The 22,711-nt window shown below is 36.3% G+C and overlaps 1 protein-coding gene across 1 annotated transcript in view; it reads left to right on the forward strand.

Moving 5' to 3' along the window:
• grk6 (G protein-coupled receptor kinase 6) overlaps window positions 1-22,711 on the forward strand; it is a 78,196-nt gene that overhangs the window by 42,028 nt on the left and 13,457 nt on the right. The window contains exons 4-9 of the mRNA XM_079898328.1: window positions 9,545-9,657; window positions 18,170-18,247; window positions 18,486-18,586; window positions 20,295-20,387; window positions 20,950-21,013; window positions 22,541-22,681. Coding sequence (XP_079754454.1) covers window positions 9,545-9,657; window positions 18,170-18,247; window positions 18,486-18,586; window positions 20,295-20,387; window positions 20,950-21,013; window positions 22,541-22,681 — 590 coding nt within the window. The remainder of the gene's footprint in view (window positions 1-9,544; window positions 9,658-18,169; window positions 18,248-18,485; window positions 18,587-20,294; window positions 20,388-20,949; window positions 21,014-22,540; window positions 22,682-22,711) is intronic.

A 22,711-nucleotide genomic window follows, 5' to 3' on the forward strand; every position in this document is an offset into this window, starting at 1 on the left:
AAAAAAACCCTATCTGTTTTCATTCATTTAAGAGCCATTGTAGCAGATGATTCAAATAATAATAATGATTGTTTAATACCGTATATCATGAAACCGTGATATTTTCTGAGACGATTATCATACCGTGAAAATCTCATACCGTTACAACCCTAATTACAGCTATTATACGTTTTTACTATTACAGCTATCTGGATTAACGAATCGTGAGAAGTTTTTTAAGTATTTAGGTCTATTCCCATCACATAAAAGGTTGCAGTTATGAGCATTGAGCAGATGACAGTCTGTTGATCGCGTGAAAGATCTTATCATTGCAACGCAGTTTCTGCACTCTCACTAATGATTTCACCAATGCAAACATGAGGTATATAAATACAGTAAGAGTTTCGTTGTGCAGTGTAACAGCGTCATTGATTTCATAACGAGTTTTGGCAAGTGTCCAGATAAACTCGCGCTGTGTGATTGACAGCTTGGGCGATTGGAAAGGGATTGTTCTTTGATCGCTTTCTGTATATTAATCACAGTTTAAGTAAGATTATTTTCATCCTACTAAGAGAAACGATGTGAAGAGTGATCGCTACTTCCATATTAAATCACTACTTACCGCTTGCTGGAATATAGTTGAAATTGTCCCCTTCGTCAGTATGAAACGCTGAGAGAAGCCTGCTTGATATTATCCCAGGTTAGAAAAACAGTCCGTGGTGAAATGGACAGAGCAAACTAACAACTTCGAATTAAACTTTTGCGGTATCCGATTATAGATAAACATCAACCACGTCTGTTGACATTTCGCCATCAATACGCCTGTGTTCCTGTGGGCGGAGGTTACGGTTCTAGTGACATCACTAATGAAGGAAGTAGAGGGGTGTAGTCCAATCCAGCCGTTTTTTGTAGTCAACTTCTGTTAAATAAAATATCTCGCTTGGCATTGAACTTTGAGCTTTATAATTTTACAGATATTATTTATACTCTAACAACAACATTACACACTAACTAAAGTTTGAAACATGGGATCACATAGAACGGGACCTTTAATTTTGACATCACTAATATATACAACACAAATAGATACAGTGTATACATGCATGCATACATACATACACATTTACTCACACACACTGTATATTGTGTGTATATATCCATGAGCCCATGGTTTCCGTGTCAGGCTCCAGTGGGCTTCTGTCTATATGGCTTTTGTGAGCCACCACTGCAACCGTAAATGAGCCTTCAATTTAGGTTTATGATGTTGACTATATTTCCTTGGCTGTATATTTGACTTTATCACAGAATTGCCCCACTAGCTAAACAATGACAAATGAAAGTCTAATATCACCCAATGCTCTTGGAGATTTTAGTATGACGTTGACCTTGCAATTTAAAAGTGTAATTGATGATATTGCTCCTGTGAAAGTCAGGAAGAAGAGTGGCAGACATAAAACGCCTTGGAGAAACTCAACAGCAGTGCAAAATATGAAAAGACAATGCAGAAAAGCAGAGCGCATGTGGTGGAAGACAAAACTTGTAGTCCATTAAAACATTTACAAAGACAGCATCCATGCTTTCAATATGGAACTAGGCAAAGCTAGACAGACTTTCTTCTCAAATATTATAAACAGCAACTTAAACAGCAGTGCAGTGAGTTTGCTTCCTTTTTCTCTGAGAAAATCAATAATATCAGAAAGGTGATCAGCATATTCTTGAGTTGTGCTGAGATCAGACAGATCAGACCACAACCCGAGAAAGTAGTCACTCTGATTTCAAAGAAATTGATGGCAAAATTTTGGAAGAAACCGTACAGCACCTTAAAACATCAACCTGCGCCCTTGACGCACATTCCCACATCTTTTTTCAAAAGTGTGTTAAACTGTTTAGAAGCAGATCCCCTAGAAGTGGTTAACTCTTTACTTCTCTCTGGGACTTTTCCAAACTCCCTGAAAACTGCAGTTGTCAAGCCTCTCCTGAAAAAGAGCAATAAGACCATATTAAGCAACTATAGACCGATCTCAAATCTTCCTTTCATAGGCAAGATCATTGAAAAAGTTGTCTTCAATCAGCTGAACAAATTCTTAAGCTCAAATGGATACTTTGTCAATTTTCAATCTGGTTTCCGACCGCATCACAGCACAAAGACAGCGCTCATAAAGATAATAAACGATATTCGCTTAAATACTGATACAGGCAAATTATCAGTGCTGGTACTACTTGACCTCACTGCTGCATTCGACACTGTCGATCACAACATACTTATTGACAGACTGGAAAACTGGGTGGGGCTTTCTGGGATAGTCCTAAAATGGTTCAGGTCATACTTAGGAGGGAGAGGTTATATGTAAGGAGACCATAAGTCTGAGCGGACATCCATGACATGCGGAGTCCCTCAAGGCTCAATTCTTGCGCCACTCCTGTTCAACCTGTATATGCTCCCAATGAGCCAAATAATGAAAGAGAACCAAATTGCTTACCACAGCTATGCAGACGATACACAGATCTACTACAGCCCCATTGACTCCCAGTGCCAATGCATTGATGAAGTCAACAGTTGGATGTGCCAAAACTTTCTTCAGTTAAACAAAGACAAAACTGAAGTCATTGTATTTGGAAACAAAGATGAAGTTCTCAAGGTGAACGCATGCCTTCACTCTAGGGGTCAAACAACTAAAAATCAAGTCAGGAATCTTGGTGTGACACTAGAGTCAGACCTTAGTTTCAGTAGTCATGTCAAAGCAATAACTAAATCAGCATACTAACATCTGAAAAATATTGCAAGAATTAGATGCTTTGTTTCCTGACAAGTCTTAGAGATACTTGTGCATGCTAAAGACAAAACTGAAGTCATTGCATTTGGAAACAAAGATGAAGTTCTCAAGGTGAACGCATGCCTTCACTCTAGGGGTCAAACAACTAAAAATCAAGTCAGGAATCTTGGTGTGACACTAGAGTCAGACCTTAGTTTCAGTAGTCATGTCAAAGCAATAACTAAATCAGCATACTAACATCTGAAAAATATTGCAAGAATTAGATGCTTTGTTTCCTGACAAGTCTTAGAGATACTTGTGCATGCTAAAGACAAAACTGAAGTCATTGCATTTGGAAACAAAGATGAAGTTCTCAAGGTGAACGCATGCCTTCACTCTAGGGGTCAAACAACTAAAAATCAAGTCAGGAATCTTGGTGTGACACTAGAGTCAGACCTTAGTTTCAGTAGTCATGTCAAAGCAATAACTAAATCAGCATACTAACATCTGAAAAATATTGCAAGAATTAGATGCTTTGTTTCCTGACAAGTCTTAGAGATACTTGTGCATGCTTTCATCACCAGCAGGGTGGATTATTGTAATGGTCTCCTCACTGGCCTTCCCAAAAAGACCATAAGACAGTTGCAGCTCATAAAGAACGCTGAGCAGAACCAGAAAATATGAACATATCACACCAGTCCTCAGGTCTTTACACTGACTCCCAGTTACATTTTAGGATTGATTTTTTTAAAATATTATTACTGGTATATAAATCATTCAATGGCCTAGGACCTCAATACATTACAGAAATTCTCACTGAATATAAACCCAACAGAACACTCAGATCATTAGGATCCCATCAGCTAGAAATACCAAGGGTTCACTCTAAGCATGGCGAGTCCACTTTTAGCTATTATGCCAGCCGCAGCTGGAACCAGCTTCCAGAAGAGATCAGATGTGCTCCTACAGTAGTCACATTCAAATCCAGACTCAAAATACATCTGTTTAGCTGTGCATTTACTGAATGAGCACTGTGCCACTGTTCATCCGACTATTTGTACTGTATTTTATTCTACTTATTTATTCTAAACTGTTTTAATTATTCTTATTTCTTTTGATTATTTTAATTTCTTCCATGTAAAGCACTTTAAATTACCATTGTGTATGAAATGTACTATATAAATAAACTTGCCTTGCCTTGCCTTGTCTTGTAGAACCAGCAAACAAACTCCCTGAAGTCAGCATGAAATCAAATTGTTTTTATTGATTTTGACTCATGTAAACTTGTATTTTAATAAGTAAGGTTGTTATCATGCCACCATGTTACCATACCACAGCAAAAACTACTAGCCTAACATAATATGCAACATTTAACCAAATGTAGTTCAAGACATTAAATAAAATAAGAACAAATAAACAGATTACAAGCAATAGCACAAATAAGTGCAATAGAACATAGATGCAAATTAAATAAACAGTGGTTAAGATTTTTCAGGTAGGTCTAAGTCTTAACAGTAGTATTCAAGTATGAAATGCTACAGAAATTGAATTTATCAAATGAAAAATAACACTGCATACTAGTAGTCGCTGTATAAATTAAATACAAAATAATCTTACAAAAGTTATTCAACTTTCATTTTAAAGCTACAAAAGTTGTTCAGGCATACGCAGGGAGTGCTTTTTTTGTTGAAAAATGTTCATGAAAATTAGACCGCAGCATGAATATTAGTTTCTTGCTCCAAAACAGTCGTAATTTAGCCTTACATCACAATTTTTGGTTTCAGTAACATGCAGTGACGAATTGTGTACTAATACACTAAATTGGATCAATTTCAATTCTATTTTTACTTTAAATAGAAGCTCACTGTGATTATCTCCCATCTCCTAACTCATTTGACCATTCACTAACAAGTCACTAAACCCTTTCTTAGAATTAACAATGTGACAGAGCGAGACCCTGTTACAAAGGCCAATCTCTCCATCTTTTCTGATGACTAAGTACACTTAAAGGAAGTCTTGTGACCATATGAATGAAACCATGTTACTGCTCATTTAATCATTTCCATAAAATGGGCATAGGGGGTCAAGCCTGGTTTGTTTTTAAGGTTCTTAATAGTGTTGTATAATTGAAGTACACCCCATATAGGGGAGGAGAGGAAGATAAAGCGGCCCCATTTCATAATCAATTATTAACAACATATAATCACTCACAGTCTACTGGCTACAACTGAGACAGTTTGAAACTCATCACAAAAGCTTAAAGTAGTCAATCAGAAACCCACTGATGCAAACCACTGAACAAAATTGTGCACCACACATTCTACGTTTACATGCAACCAAATCCGTTTGTAATCGGATTGATGACTCACTCGGACTCAAAAGCCTTCATGTAAACGCCTTAATCAATCCAATTGAGCTAGATCTGAATTAAATTTCGGGTGTGACGGGGTGGGTTATTCCTTTTCTGATCTATTTGATAGGACATGTAAACACTTGATCGGATTGAAAACCAAAACTGGAAAGTACTGCGCATGTGCAATGACGTAGAAATGGCATAATGACATATGACGTACGGAACAAGCTGTTGTAGTTGTTGAATGAAGTGTCATGAATGATTTTCGTGTCATTCTAAAATTCTCTTCAATATTAAGATCAATATTAAGTCTTAAGAAAAGAAGCAATTTAAGAGAATAGTATGTGCAAACAGCGGGGAAACTCTGTATATTCCTGCGGTGTGCGCATGTCAAAAAACTTAAATGTGATCAGAAGCTTGTGACATAAATGCGCACATCAACCCGATCACTTAATTTAGCATTCAAGTAAACACTACTTCGGATTCGGAAACAAAAGTTGTGCATGTAAACATAGCCAGTGTGTGATAAATTGTCTTATTATGACACTAAACTGTATGACGTAATCAAATACAGTGGCCCCAAAAAGGATTTGAACACTTAGACCACAATTACAATGCCACAATATAACAAAATATCAAAATGCAATTATTTTAAAGAAATAGAGCTCAAATATACTTTTTAATCGGTAAATTTAGGCTTTTTAAAATATGAAGCAATAGATTAATTGTTAAAAAATGACCTCAAGACCAATTAGTTGAAAATAATTGAAGAGTAACTCATGAAAAGTGACTTTTTGATAAAAGCTGTAGCATAATTTGTTTGCAGATGTCACTTGGGTTTGATATTTTTTATCTAATGCAGTGTAAGTGTGGCTTAAGAGTCCAAATACTTTTTGGGGCCAATGTTTATAATATTTATATTTGTATAAACATTAAAACTATTAAACTAACGATGATGGCCAGATGTTTAATGAACCAAAAGTATTGGTTGGGTGACTTAAAACATAACAACATAACTTTATTTGAACGTGTAGTACATAACATGCTTTGACAAAAATATAAAAGTTTCATAAAATAATTAACCTTTCAGCCTCAACCTCACATAAATCATTTTTATGAAAAGGATGTCAAAATTATAAATGATGTGCATTTTATCTGCTCCATAAACAATTCTACATAGGCTTCCTTATTATCCAATTTTTTTGAATGCATATTAGCTTAGTTTCCGTCTAAGAGTTAAAATGTACATTAAAAAATCTGATTTTCACATTGATCTGATTCTGAACGGCTCTGATCTGAACAAAAACAGCAGACAGACTGAATAAAAATGTAAATCCTCTCTCTGACAGTAGGTGGCGCTTATGGAACAGCAGAAATATAGCTGTTTCCTCGGTAACCTTTGTAAACAAAGCTTATAAACACTAGTTAATTGGGCATTACACGAGGGAAGATGCCAAGCAAATGCCATCCCCCTTTGAGATACATTCATATAATTCATTCATTCATAAATTCTTGCAGATTTTTTCTCCAAGCGCTCTGCCTTCCGTCATGTTTTCGAACGCGTTCGAACAGCCACAAAATTAAATGTGTAAACAGGAACGTACCTCCCTCGTCTACTTGTGATCAGAATGACCAAAACGCATCTTAATACCAGGTGTAAACGGGTCCGAAATGTCTCCTTTTGTTCTACACAAAAAAATAAAGAAAGAAATAAACATATGAGTTTCCTAATGAGGGGTTTGTAAATGAGAATCAACAGCATCTCCACAATGTATGGTGGTGGCCATTTCAAATTTTCAGCAGTAAATCTGAAGACAAATATTTTTCTAAAGAGATCTCATCTGTTCTAATTAAAAGCGTGTATCAAGAGCAATAATGCTGATTGTAATCTGCACTCTGCAGTAAAGCTTGGCGCTTTGTGCCAGAAGCATTATGAAGGAGCTGTAAGCTCTCCATGTATTTATGCGGCATTGCTATCAATACCAGCCTCCTACACACTGCTTCTATGTTGCTGCTGGTCCACACACTCCCATTTGCCTCTGTGTAAATCCTGCTGTCTCTTTGCATATACCTGAGCAGCAAATGCAAATCTCAGCCACTGGCCATAGCCTTCCCACTCTGTTCACTTCGATGCATTCTGTTATCATAATCACACTCATTTCGACCACTGCATCGGGTGTGTGGCCAAAGACGTGGTCTAGAGCAACTGTTACAGTCGGAAACTTGTGGTTTGAAATCTGCCTCACCTTACGTTACTGTAAGGCTAAATTATAGGCACGTTAGGCTATACTTGCTTTATCTCAAATTGAAAGAGCTCTATATCAATTTGGGCAATCAATCGACCAACATTTGCCTGTTTTGAGTTTATTGGCTGGTAATTGTGTATTTTTGTTTGTTTGTGTGTTGTTGTTGGTTTTTTTTTTTTGGGGGGGGGGGGGATTTTGAGTGAATATTGTGTAAAATAATTCTTTTAATTTCAGAAATTCCTTACACAGAGCAAACTACATAAATTAAATTGTCTTACATAATTATCTACATTATGTTGACCATTGGCCACCCTGATCTCTTGACAGCTCTTAACTGGTGGTCCATAAAATAAATAGAAATTTTAAATGAAATGAAAATGATTTTTAAAATTAAAATGATTTTTTTAATTCAAATAAAAAATAAAATAAATGTTACATTAAATAAAATGAAATTTGAAATATCAAAATGAAACATTTTTACAATGAATTAAAATGAAAATATTTGTTTTACAATGAATTTAAAGTTTTTATTACATTTTATTAAAAAAATTATTGAATTAAAATAAAATGAAAAATAAAATAAAATTTAATTCAAATTAAATTACATTCAGGGCTCCAGACTAACTTTTGAGATTACCAGAAAGGTAATTAATCATAAAATGACTATTGTTTTACATTAATAAGTGCAGTTATTAATAATATTACATGTCTATTTCTCAGAAATGCACATTTGACAGTAAAGCACTGAGCTTAAGCTGAACAATAAGCAATAACATGTAAAAATCAAATTTTTATAGAGAACATTTTAAATGGGTTACATTAATATTTTATCACATTAAAAATAACGTTTAATGTTACATTTTGAAATAATTTCCATGTAAATACCCATGAAGCTGTGTTGACTGTTTGTTACTCTTTGTCTTTGTTCTGAAAAGTTATATAAAAATAAAGTAAAAAAAAAAAAAAAAAAACATTTGAAGTGCTTGAATTTCACACTAAATAGGTTGTACGGACCCTGAAATTACTATTTCTGCCACAATACCATGGTTACAATTGGCGTTAAATCCATAGTGAATGTTGATGATTTGTGGACTGAAAAGCCTTTCATAACTCATACGTGGTACAATGTTTCTTCTGGTTTCCAGGTCAGCACTATTTGACCTGATATGGTTAATAACAGAGAATTCTGCACTGAATTTGAATGTTTCTCATTAGATCTTGCAGTAACGTTCTTAATACTGCTGTGAATCCAAACACTTTCTCACTGGATCACCCAGCGCTGTGTAGTAACGGTGTCATGTGATCGAGATTGGTCCAGGAGTAAAACTGTTGTGAGCTCGCGATGCGCTGTCTAGTATAAACTGCGAAAACCTGATAAACTCTCCGCGCTGCGCAGCTCGAACAGGAATGCTTTCGTTTGCTGTTCCTCATATGCAACAGAAATGGCAACTCTTATCAGTTGGGCATCGTGGAGGTCGCACCAGTGCAAACTCTAATAAAATTTTGTCACACCAGCAAGAAAAAAAGTCGAGATCGCAGTCTGGACATTTTCAATTCAATTAAAATTAAATAATAAACAAGTATGCAAATAATAAAACTGGTACTGGCACTTTGAGTCTCAATGCTCAGCGCTCAATGATTTCTCAAATCCCAATCATTTTTGTACACTGTTGGGTTTATACAGTTCATGAAAGTATTAAAACATGTAAATTTTAGATTTTTATGTTTACTTTGTTTACACTAAAAAAATGTGGTACTGTGTCGGGTCACCACTTGATTTTCAGAGTAAAACCTGTGTGTCAAGCAAAACATGCTGTTCTAGATAAGGTATCCGTATCGGCCATTGCAAAACCCGGTCGACCACTACTCTGGATGCAAGTACTGTGCATTTTCTCTGAATATGGCTTTAACGCAACAGCTTTACCAATCCTGGGGTGTGCCTTTGATATTTTGAAGATGTTGTCGATGTTGTTATCCGTTTTGTTGTGGTCAACTAATGGTTTCGTCTCTTCAGTTTCCTTTCCAAAGCGAAAAGAAGAGGAAAGTGCTATTGATTTTTATTGTATTCATTGATTGTCCCAAATGATATTTACTCATATTTTCTCTCTCTCTATCTCTCTCTCTCTCTCTCTCTCTCTCTGTGAGTGTTTGTGCTTAACCCCACCTTTTCAAAGCCCTTAGTCACTGTGTTTCGTGTTGGTCTCTTTTCACAGAGAAAGACTACAACAGCCTTTGTGAGAGGCAACCAATCGGCTGCTTTCTATTCCGTCAGTTCTGTGATACCAGGCCGGAGTTGAGGCGCTGTGTCAAATTCTTGGATGCTGTGGTGAGAATAGACCGCTAATTATTCTTCACTTCAAAGACAAAACCGTTTCTTCCCCTTTCATCTGCAAACCAAACTGACTTACGTACGGTGAAATGTACAGTTCTGGAGCAACTGCAGGAATAAATTTTGTCCCTATCCTTCCCTTACCCTGAACTATTATATACTGTGAGGTCAGTGTGGTGTTTAGGTACATCTATGTAGGATTTTAAATCTTGCTATGATTGCCATTGCTTTTTGCTTTTTAGCAATTTTTAGCATTGCTCTACACACCACAGCAATACAATAACGACACAGACGAACAATATCATTGGAATCACTTTCAGAACTATGTTTTTCCAGATAATCGAAGATAAAAACATTCATAAATATATGAGTAAATTTCACTAAAAATAGACCTGCCTGAAAATTCACAACATCTTTGTAAACTTCAGATTTGATAGTTAGAATTTTGTATGTTAATGAATTCCAATAATTCGTGAATGCGGTGCACGTTCACGCGTGTTTACAATTAGCGTAATTTCTGGCCATGAATTACAACTACATAATGTTTTTGTACAGCAATGTTGTGGGAGTTTGGACTCCCTTCCCAGGTTTGGCTCCAGTATATTGCAACAAAATGCAAAAGAGACTAATTTGCCATATGCCGAAAAAAATTATTCAATTAAAATGCAAGTTTGCTGACAAATACTATTTGTGCTAGAATAATAAAAAGGAAAAAAAGACTATCCAGCTTTTTTCAGTCTTTTTTTATAATGAAGTGTATTTCATAATTGTAAATGTATATGTCACTTTTAGTAACTAATTAATTGTGTTATTATATGAAATTATTAGCTAAAAGATTACATACTACATATTACAAACTAATGCTAACATGCAAGACTTTATTGTAAAGTGTTACCGAAATTATGAACTTTAAACCAGTGAAATATTAATACCTGATTAAGTTTTAGTTAGTATATGCTTTACCCTGTGAGCATTTTGTTTTTGCATAGTAAAATAAAAACTGTAGCTGTATCTTGCCATTAATTATAGTCATTCAACATTACAATATAATTGACAGCTATCAATTTCAACATTTATTAGTCTTTAAATATAACAACTTTTAAATTAAGTGAACTTAAATCAGTCTTCACATAAACCCATTATAATAAATATCAATCCTGTACATTGAGTGCTTTTCTCTTTTTCTTTTGTTCTTTGTTTAACATTAAAGGGTCATGAAACCCCCCCCCTTTTTCAGCTCAAGTCTAGCTCACAATCTTTTTGAAAAATGCAACTTAAATGGGTGTGGATGGCTGAGAGAAGAAGGGAGGGGAGTGGGTGTGGTATGGCACGGCAGGGGAGAGGGGAGGGGGGGAACTGTCATCGCCAGTGGCCCCTGCATATCGACTGTCACTAAAAATCAGTGGTAAAACGTGAGGAAATGCTAGATTTTTTTTTTATAGCTGACAAAGTGAAAAGTCTAATGAAATACACTGACACCTTATTTTTGTCCTTTCAAACTGAATGCCCTGCTACATATATTAGCCTACAGTAATCATAATTCTATTTAAAACATATAAATGTACATGTATATGTATAATTATGTCATTAGAAAATATATATTTGTTTATATACACACTATAAATGCATATATTTGAAAATAATACATTTTCCGCTTAAAAAAAAACAAAAAAAAAAAACGTTCCGTACATAGCCTAGATCTACGCGCCCCCTGAACCCACATAATAAAGATGGACAGTGACATAGAAATTTGCACAAATTAAGCATATGTTCCATATAATTGAGGTATTATCGAAATATCTACATTTTAATAACGAGTGATTATGTAACAAAAGGCAAGTAAAACGGTCAGGGTTACATTTTAGACACACACACACACCTCTGAAGCGATAGAATAGTCCTCGCGACCGCATCATGTGCAAAACCTGCATTGGTGTACAAGGCCGAAGTCCACCATTCTCCAGTTGAATGGTTGCTAACTTGCTACACACACATAGTTTAGATGTGTCCGTGGTTGATGGCCAGAGTCCAGCCCGGGCAGCATCGCGGGGAAAGATGCACTGGAACTTTTGCGCCATGAAAACAAATGCGCGTCCCTTCATTGCCTCTCTCATCTACTACGCGATATCATAGTTTGACAACATGTCTGTCATTGGAAAGTTCCACGTGGTGTCATGAATAATTAAGAGCAAGTGTCTTCTCATTGGATAAGAAAACTCAGTACATGAATAATAATGAGACACCGATGAGTCATCAAAGTACAGTGCTCTGCCACGTCACAGCCTGTGACGTGGACACGATGAAGATTTTAAACCCGGAAGATGAAAATAGCGGAAAAAAAACATTTTCCCCCTACTATTAAATCTAACAGATGCTAACATTGTCTTCAATGGTGTTCAACACACATACCTCTGTTAAAATCTCAGAAAATTTGGTTTAGGGTTTCATGACCCTTTAATGACAGACATCAGCAGGTTTTTTAGGCTGCTGTCACTTTAAGGCCGTGACGCGGATCCCATTTTCTCACAAATCTTTACGTTCATTTAAAACTTCATTTAACTCGTTTAATGCCGTGCTTGCAAGGATACTCAACAAAATGGGCATGATGATATAATTTTGTGGGGGGGATTCATGCAAGTGCTGTCTGAAGCGGTTTCTGTGTGCACTAGTCGTGTGTGTCGTTGTGATTGAATGGTGTAAACGCATTTGCATGAATAAGACCGTGGTCATATAATGTTACACTCGCCAAAGGATGACGGGAAAAAAATGGATTGCCGTTTTAATTTCGTTCAATATTTTTAACGCGTTAAACCGGAAAAAATAATCGCAATAAACAGAACGTTATCAACCATTGCTGTGAACGCTAATATAATATTGTTATAGTTCTCGTTACGGGTGTGAATGAGGCTGATGTTAGAGTTGTTAGTTTTGCTTTGACTAGACTTTTGCTTTGTCTGGACAGTAGTCTACTTGTCCTGCCAACATTTTCAACTGGCCCAAACACAAACAAATTATAACTTCTAAAAAAAAATATGTTTTAATTGTATATTTATATTTATGATTAAAAATACATTTTTAATATTCATTTAAAATAAATGTAATTTAAATCTAATTTATTATGCATTTTTTACCAAATATTTAGTTTTCTATAACAAGAAAATTTGTTGTAATATCTGTAAAATTGTATTATTATAATATAACACATTTATAAACACTTTTAAGAAATAATGTCATACATGGCAAAACTGATTGCGATTTTCAAAACATTGTAACTGAGGCTGCTGTCACAAACTATTATTGCAATTTTGACAAAACTATGTTTGACAGTGGCAGTTTATAAATTTACCCAGCTGTCAAAATTAAAAAGTTGACAAGAATTTACAACCAAATTACACAGAAAACCAATTGTTAAAGTTTGCATAGCATTAAAAGCATTTACATAGTCAACACATGTACCGTATACTGCTGGCCCAATAAAGAAAGTTGAAATTTCCTTCAAGTGTACTCTTACACTGACTTGAGTTACTGCTTATGTGTAGCTTTTCAGTTCCATCAATTATGAGCTTCATTTTCTGTTAGCATGCAGCGTTTTAAGGCAGCTACCTGTAGACAGTAAATAGCATGATAGCACATAAGAATTTGGAACAGAGCCCATGTCTTTTGAATCAAAGTGATTGTAGATTAATTTCACTACTAATACAGTTCATAAAAACATCTTCATAGCCTGCCTCTTTTCCTCCACCCCTCTCCTGAACAGGAATGCAGGGGTCACATTTGCACCACTGCCTCTAACCCAAGTGAATACCCACCAGCAAGTTTAGCCTGAATTTCTTTTCCACGCCCATAACTTAGATGTTATAGTAGGAGCAAGCAGACCTGCGACTTAAGATTTAAGATCCGTTATTATAAAGCTTGACACACTGGGCTTGGAGATAAAATTACATTGAAACAGAGCGTACCAGACCTTCCACTAAGCATTTAAAACTACTGATTTGAGATCAGTTCTGCCCTCCAAAATCCTGAGTTATAGGGCAAATCTTCTCTTCGTAAATATTTTGCTGTGACATGCTGTTTCAGATATGGAATGCAGACTATTACTAAGCTTCAACATAAACATCAGAACATCCATATGGTCTTGCGTGTACATGCGCACGCCCACATGAAAAACTTGCTAGTGTTTGCTCCACTTTTAAAGACCTTGATACTGCATGTTCAGTAGAGAAACTGTTATTTTGTAAATAAACATGAATCTAAAACCAGTTTTAAATTTTCTGAAGCAAATGTGAGTGTTGCATGTTCGTGCAAAACTCGCTGCTAGGGTGTTTGTGGGTGTTTGACAGTGCATTGGTATGGTTGCTACAGTGGTTGCTTTCTGGTCCAAATAAAAAAAATGGTCCCCTTCTTCAATATTTGCATGTTTCTCAGAGACTGAGGCCTCAGTAAGTTGCATGTAGGAAATTATCAAGACAAGTAAATGATTGGGATGCATTTTCGTAAAGTGGTAAGGCCTTCAGTGTTTAAGATCAGAAAGTAAGGCTTTGTAAAATGTCCCCTCATATACAGAAGATTAAGCTGCAATGTAATCTTTGTGATATAGTATTTATCATGATAATTTTGGATAAAACCCTCAGAAATAACTGTATTTTTCAAATTTAAAATGTACAATATTGGCCCTTTTTTTTGGGGGGGGGGGGTTGTTTTGTCTTGGGTTTTATTTTGTTTTGTTTGGGGGTTTGTCTTGTGTTGTGTTTCGTCTTGGATTTTATTTAGTTTTGTTTTGTTTGGGTTTTTTGTGTTGTTTTGTCTTGGTTTTTATTTAGTTTTGTTTTGTTTGAGTTTTTTGTTTTGTGTTGTTTTGTCTTGGGTTTTATTAGGGCCCAAGCCCTGAAAGGGCGAAGGCCCTATTGTTTCCGTAAGGATTATTTTTTTTTTTTTTCTTCATTATTTTTTTTTTTGCCTTTTTGACACTTTTGGGGCCCTTAACATGCTCAAAAACTCTTGAAATTTTGCACACACGTCAGAACCCGCGGCCATCAGGGCCGGGCTGAAGCTGGTACCGTGGCGTGGCAGGGGGGCTCGACGGCGCCCCCTGGAATGGGGTCCGAAAACTTGGTCCATAAATCAAACACGCTTGCATGTAATAATATGAAACTCAGTACACATATAGATCTCATCGGGCCGAACAACTTTCGTGCTCTAAGTTTTACAAAAGCCCAACAGGAAGTCGGTTATTATACGTTGTTTGGAAAACGCATACAATGGAATGTGAAATACTCCTCCTAGGGATTTCATCCGATCGCCACCAAACTCGGTGAGAATAAAGTCAAGACATTGAGGATGAATTCTTGCGAACAGATTTTTGATATCTCGAACGGTTTGGCCGTGGCGAGGAAACTAATTTATGGCGAATAATGGGACACAGGAAGTGTGTTATAACTTCTGCATACATTGACTGATCTTGATGAAACTTCAGCAGTGTATTCGTTGTAAGAGGCCGATCACATGGATGTGACTATTGTGAGTCAAAGTTATAGCGCCACCAACTGGCAGCAGGAAGTGTGTCACTTTCAAAATGCTTTGAAGTCACCCTCTTACTTTTACCCGATTTGCTTCAAACTTTATGTGTATAATGTAAACACACGGCAGATGTAGACCTGTGAAAGGATTATTGATATCTTAGATACTGTTGCCGTGGCAACGCATCAAATTTTAATATTCTTTTCGGATGCGTTTGAAACTCTTAGCATGCTTGAAATTGGATGAAACTCGACAGACACATAACACTTATTAGCCAGTAGACATGTGAAAAGTTTCAGAAACGGGCGTGGCAGGGGGGCTCAACAGCGCCCTCTTGAACAGGGTCTGAAAACTTGGTCCATATATCAAACACGCTTGCATGAATTAATATGAAACTCGGTACACATATAGATTTCATCGGGCTGAACAACTTTCCCTCTGTCAAGTTTCACGCCAGCCCAACAGGAAGTCGGCTATTATGGGTTGTTTGGAAAACGCTTGCTGTGGAATGTGATGTACTCCTCCTAGAGAATTCATTCAATCACCTCCAAACTCAGTCAGCATGAAGTCAAGACATTGAGAATGCTAAATTGCGGACGGATTTTTGATATCTCGAACGGTTTGGCCGTGGCGAGGAAACAAATTTATGGCGAGAAAAGAGAGGAGACGAAGTGTTATAACTTCTGCATACATTAACTGATCTTGATGAAACTTTAGCAGTGTGTTCGTGGTAAGAGGCAGATCAGATGGATGTAACTATCGTGAGTCAAAGTTATAGCGCCACCAACTGGCAGCAGGAAGTGTGTCACTTTCAACATGCGTTTGACAAAAGTGGGTGGGTTAGTTTTACCAACAGTTACAAAAATCAGTACATATATTGGTCTCACCGAGCCGGACAACTTTCTAATTTACAGTTATTAGCTCAGAGCAAAAGGAAGTCAGATATTTTGGTTTGAATGTGGATTTTTTGGATATTTCAGACTCTGAGTTTTTAGCTACTCTTCCTAACTGGTTTATTTTATTCACACCAAACTTTTTCAAAATGATAAAGATACATTAAAGATGCTAAATTGTGAACGGATATTAAACATCTCAAACGGTTTTGCTATAGTGAGGGACTAAAGTAAAGTAACACTTAAAGCCTCATCTTCTAAAAATGTAATTAAACACCATTTATTTCTATATAAAAGTATAAAAATATCACAACTAAACCCGTTTTATTCTTTTTTTTTCAATTTAATAAATATTTATAAGTTTAAAAATAGTAATTGTACTATTTAGTCCCATAAAAGTCAAGTCATACATAGGGCTATACTGCCCTCTTGTGTTAAAAATCAGGTAGGCCTATTGTATCTACTTAAAAATATACTAGGTATGTGACGGTGAGAATATTTTACCACCGGTTAATCGACGTGTGACACCGCTGGGGGCTTTTGAATCGCCAACTTAAAAACGAAAGTAAAATATGTTCGTCCACACTGACATTGATAGTGGTTGAGCGAGCGTTTCAAATTAATTCCTATGGAAGTAGGAATTAACTGAAAAAGTTCACTCTGTTCTGCTCGTTCCTCGCCGTGGATGTGCACCGTTATGAATGCCCGTGCAGCCATGAGCATTTTAGTTTAATTTTAAAATTAGAGCCTTTCGGGGGTTGATTGCTTGAAATTATTTTACAAAAGCACAATGTTGTGTTTTATTGCGACTGTACACAAATATAAGTTAACACTTTGCAGTTTGAATGTCGTCCTGTATAATGACGGAGTATGTTTTTATGTGTCCACTGTTCAAACGCGCCCACGCCACACACACACACCCACCCACACACACACGGTTTACTATCTTTTTGGGGACTCTCCATAGATTTAATGATTTTTATACTGTACAAACTGTATATTTTATATCCTTACACTAACCCTACCCCTAAACCTACCCATCACTGAAAACTTTCTGCATTTTTACATTTCCAAAAAAACTCATTCTGTATGAAGCTTGTTTACCCATGGGGACCTCTATTTAGGTCCCCACTGTGATACGAGTCCCCATGAGTCTGTGTGCATTCAGGTTAAAGTCCCCACCGGGACAGAAAAACATGAACACACACACACACACACACACACACACACACACACACACACACACACACACACACACACACACACACACACTAGCATTGCAATCTTGACATTGCAGCCTGTTCATTATAGACTTAATAAAATATAATAATAAAATGGTCAACCTAACATATAAAGATTACACTGCTCTAAATAGTCAGTAGTACAATTCGTACAATCACAGTAAGCACCGCTCCACTGTGAATTTTCCAAGGACATTTTTGCGCATGTGAAGAGGATCATTTTTCCCTTCGATATTGGAACGTGAGTGAAGTACAAAGCATATAATAAACAATAGTTTAGCATCCAAAAAAAGGTCATTATATATATATATATATTTTTTTTTTTTTTTTTTAAGTGACAAGACAAAGAATATTACTTGTCTGATATATATATATATATATATATATATATATATATATATATATATATATATATATATATATATATAAATATAGCTGCGAGCAGCGATGGAGGGCCCAAGCCGGTGACACCGCCACCCCGGTGCCTTTAGTGTAACTAAAGGCACCAGGTTGGCGGTGCCACCGGCTTGGGCCCGCAATCGCTGCTCGCAGCTATATTTTAGTTTTGTTTTGTTTGGGTTTTTTGTTTTGTGTTGTTTTGTCTTGGGTTTTATTTAGTTTGTTGCTTTGTTTTGGATTTTGTTTTGTCTTGGGTTTTGTTTTATGCTTTGTTTTGTTTTCAAATCCATGCCTCTGTAAATTAAAAAGTGAAACGGAACTGAAATTGAACCTGTATTGAGTGATGATAATGCAAAATCATAAGTATATAAATAATGAAGAATGCAGATATCAAAAAATATTACATGTTATATGCTAGTTACTTGTTATATGTTATATGCTAATGTTTCTCCATTTCAGGTGGAGTATGAAGTAACGCCAGATGAGAAGAGGAAGGAATGTGGACAGGAACTCCTAGACACGTACCTCAACCCAAAGGTATCGAGAAGAGTAGCACAGGGAACACCTAAATCAGTCTCTTATATTAGTGTGTGCTCCAGATATATTCATTTAATGTATGACGTTTATCATGATTTCAATGTGTGTGTTTTTTTCAGTTGATTTTATTGACAAGTTTTGCAGTGAATTTTCCCTTTGTTTATTGTATAATTCATGAGCATGTATGCGTTTATTAGTGCTAAAGGATAGTTTCACGCACTGATTGTTCCATTTGCAGTCAGAGGACTACATCCCTGAGGTAACAGAGGAGATGGTGACTAAGTGTGCAGAACGCTTGCAACAGGAGGCATGTAAAGAGCTCTTCATGGAGTGTACCAAGTGAGTCTTTTAGACAGGAAACACTTATTATCCCATTAGATAGCACTGGTAGATGCAACTACGCTGACACTGTCTGACAAACACAAGGCATCTGAGCAACACATTTCTGAGTGAAATTAAATTCTGCTCATTTTCATGCAAATTTATTACAGTGTATCTTGGCAGATTTTCAACCTGTTTTGTATTGTTACAATGTCGGAAATATATGTAAATGAACAATGTTTACTCGTTCTCTGTTACCTGGACCTGGAAATTCATGTTTATTTGTCATCAAAAGTCCACAGGATTACGTGCTTTGCTTTATCCGGCAGACTTTTTTTGAAAGCTCCAGGGCTTTTACGAAAACTAAAGATTACTTTACTAAAGATTTACTTTAGATACTTCCGCATTTCTGTATCCCTGCCCACAAACAGCTGGATCGACAGAGGGTTATTAACAGGACAGTTATTTTAAGAAAATTGTTGTGTACTATGTCTACTCTTTAAACAGCATTATGGTGAAAAAAATTACCCTGGAAATCCAGAGTTCTCACGAGAGCACAAGTTGAATTTGCTCAGCGAGTTACTCTGGCGTCGAGTAATGATGCTCATTAAATATGCCCTTGTATCCGAGCTGCACCAATGACATCGGGTTATCTGATATAGGCGGGCCAGAGGCGGGCTAAACGGATGACGACAGCGCTGTGACGTCAAAGTCATTAGTAAACATTGCAAGATGGCTATGGATGAACACCAGTTGTTTGAAGCGGCTTTGGCCACTACAATGAACGAGTTAGACTTGGCTTTTTATCTAAAAGAGGAACAGAAGACGGCGCTCGAATCGTTCCTTTGCAAGAAGGCCGTTTTTGCTGTTTTGCCGACCGGATACGGCAAGAGTCTAATCTACCAGTTAGCTCCGCTGGTAGCTAAGCGTATGGGGCTTGTTGTGATTGGTCGTATGATCCAATTGCGTGGAGTGAGATTTTCAAATGCATGCTTGGTGCCGCCCCTCGAGCTGGCCGATTTTCATTAGTCGATGCCAGACCATTAATCTTTCAGATTTAGGTCTGGATTTCCAGGCTAGTAAAAAATGGCGACATCTTTCTTACCTGTACGCAACAGCGTTTTGCTTCAGGGTTTTGTCCGGAACTGACAGAACAGCTGTTTCTTTTAGTTTTTCCCCACCGTGTCCGTGGCCATCCAGTTTGAAATGTTGACTACAAACACTGAGGTTTTTCCGATTTTCAACCACGGCCTTCTCTCCGTATTTACGATTCATTGCAGCCTTCGTCCACTTCCGACAACTCGCTGGATCCTTCACTGGAAACCTAAAATAACCCTCTCCTGCTAAATGTTTACTCTTTGAATTCGTGCACGCTGGAACAATACAAGTTGACAGCATTATGCATAAAAGTTTGCTAAGAAGTATTTCCTACTAAAGCAAGGGAGTATTTGACTCTGGTAAGCGTATCCATAGCACGCCCAGTGCATTATGGGTGTTGAAGTTTTCCTACTTATTTGGTAAAAGTGAAGACAAGCCTTTTTTTTCTCCGTGTTCTCTTGTCAGATAGCACTGATTTAAAAAAAAAAAAAACTTTCTGCAGCCAAGTTTTATTGAAAGTCCATTTTGCCAGCGGTAAAGTGCCCCTTTAATGAAATCAGGATGCGCGAGTGAGAGTGTTTTTTCACTGTGCATTCTAGTAACTCTTTCTCTCAATGTTCTCTTGTAGACTGATCCATGACTACCTGAGCGTGGCCCCCTTCGCAGACTACCTCGATAGTATGTACTACAGTCGCTTCTTACAGTGGAAATGGCTTGAGAGGTATAAACAGCACCTCCGCACGTTTTGAACTTTTCGGTTTTGTTTATAATGTGTGAACTCAGTGATTTTCTGTAGTTCTGATGTTAAATGTGATAAATTATATATAGCAATATAAGAAGTTTTACTTCACCGCCAAGTAGAGTCTAATTATTCCATTGGGTGCCATGATTTATTTATGAAGCTAAGCTTATACAAACCAGATGTGAACTCTGAACTTGCTATTTATTTACTTTTAGTCATAAAAATGTCCTCTGACTGAAAGTCTAAGCCAGGCCTGGACAGTTCCCATCAAGACATTTTACAGAGAAGAATATGATATGCCAGAACAAATACTTTCACTGTCATGTACACTTTAAGAGGCCTGGTACACTAGCCAGCTATTGAATACGAAAAAAAAACTTAATTAGATTAAAGCCATGCGTTTTAACATTGTCTCTTGAGATATAAGCTTCTTGTAAAGGCAACAGGACTGTAAAAGTATGTTATAATTAAATAAGACTGGGTCATGTTCGTTCTTCTGAAATGTAACTTTTGTTTATTATTCTCTTCCTTTCCTTGACAGACAGCCAGTCACAAAAAACACATTCCGTCAGTATAGGGTTTTGGGAAAGGGGGGCTTTGGTGAGGTGAGTCTGAAATTTTGCTCTGTTTATTGCAGAAACATATCAGGGTGTTATTAATTATTATCTGGAATGCCACTAAATCAAACGCTGTCTGTCCATTCCAAGGTTCATAAGGCTAATATCCTATTTTTGGTACACTATCAGACATAAATCCTTCAGATTATCATACATTCTGCCAGTTAATGTTGCCAGATATAGAGAAAGCAAGTCTCCAATTCTGATTTCCCTACCAGATACCTAATCAGATTGAGTCTTTTTATTGCCCTCCACTGCCCTGTGGAAGCTTCTTTTGGAACGTCACCCATATTTGACGGAATAAAAAAAAAACTATTTTTTGCATTGTAACATTAATTTTATTTATTGAAATATTTTTCATCTTGGTAGTATATGTTGTATTGACTTAATTTTTTTTTTAAATATGGTACTTTTTTTTATACTTATTATAGTATTGGAAAGAATTATCATTGAAAATATTGAGAATTGCTACTAAAACTTTAAGAAAGTTCTGCTTAAATACCCTGTAAAGCCTTACATATGAAATAATAGTCAGAAAAATCTCTCTTTTTTTAATTGAACAGTTTATTGAACCTTTAGACAAAATATAAAAGAGAAAAGAAAAATAAGTTTAAATATGTAATTTTTATTGAGTATCATATTTGATACCTTAGGCTTTTATGGCTCATATAGTATGATATGGGATAATTTGGAGCTCATAAAAAAACGAAATTATATTCAGAGGCCCAAACTGTGCAAAAATATGCAATTTGGAGCAATTGCTGATATCTATATGGGCAAAAAGTTGGTATTTATAACAATATAGCAGACTACTTAAATAAAATGCATACAAATATCAATTGTCACTCTATCTTTTTTTTTTAAGATGATATTTAAATGCTTATTTTCATGATCAAAGCTCTGTAGTTGTAATTGTTCCTCAGAAGCCTGATGTATCATATTTTAACATGATGTTTCTAAAAAATTTGGTATAATCAGGTAAACCGAAGTTGCTTTTGTCTAATAAGTGCTGTTAATCTTGAAATATCACAAACGATGGAAAAGTTCTTCTGTTTACTTTGCAAAAATCTGTTGAAATTTTCTCATCAAAAAGACACGTGTGCCACGACCTGAAGGGGGCGTTTTTAGAATTATACTAAAACCTTGCTAAAACAGTTTTTTCAGCAAAGCTTTGATCATGTTGATAATTTAGAGGAATTAATTAATCATTTGAATTAAATTTCATAAATTTGCATATCAAACAGAATACAGTACATTCATTTGAGATTCACCCTCTTAATGCAAACCAAAATCAATTACCAAACTGATCAATGATCACTTTAATGTAACATCTACCCCTTTATCCCCCAAAATAGCATGACATATCTCTCTGTATACTGGTTAGAACAAACTTGCTTATTGTGTTGCTCTTAAACCTCATCATTAACGTAATGCGTATAAAAGAGAGGTACTAATAAATGGGCCTCTATCTTCTCCCACTGTGTTTTTGTTTTGTTTTGTTTTTTCACCCTCAAGGTCTGTGCGTGCCAGGTGCGGGCCACAGGGAAGATGTACGCCTGCAAAAAGCTGGAGAAGAAACGCATCAAAAAGAGGAAAGGAGAGTCCATGGCCCTGAACGAGAAGCAGATTCTGGAGAAAGTCAACAGTCGGTTTGTTGTAAGCATCTGTAGTGCTTGTTTTGCCCAT

This window comes from Squalius cephalus (assembly GCF_949319135.1).
Source record: "Squalius cephalus genome assembly, chromosome: 17".
In the NCBI taxonomy this organism is placed as follows: Eukaryota; Metazoa; Chordata; class Actinopteri; order Cypriniformes; family Leuciscidae; genus Squalius; species Squalius cephalus.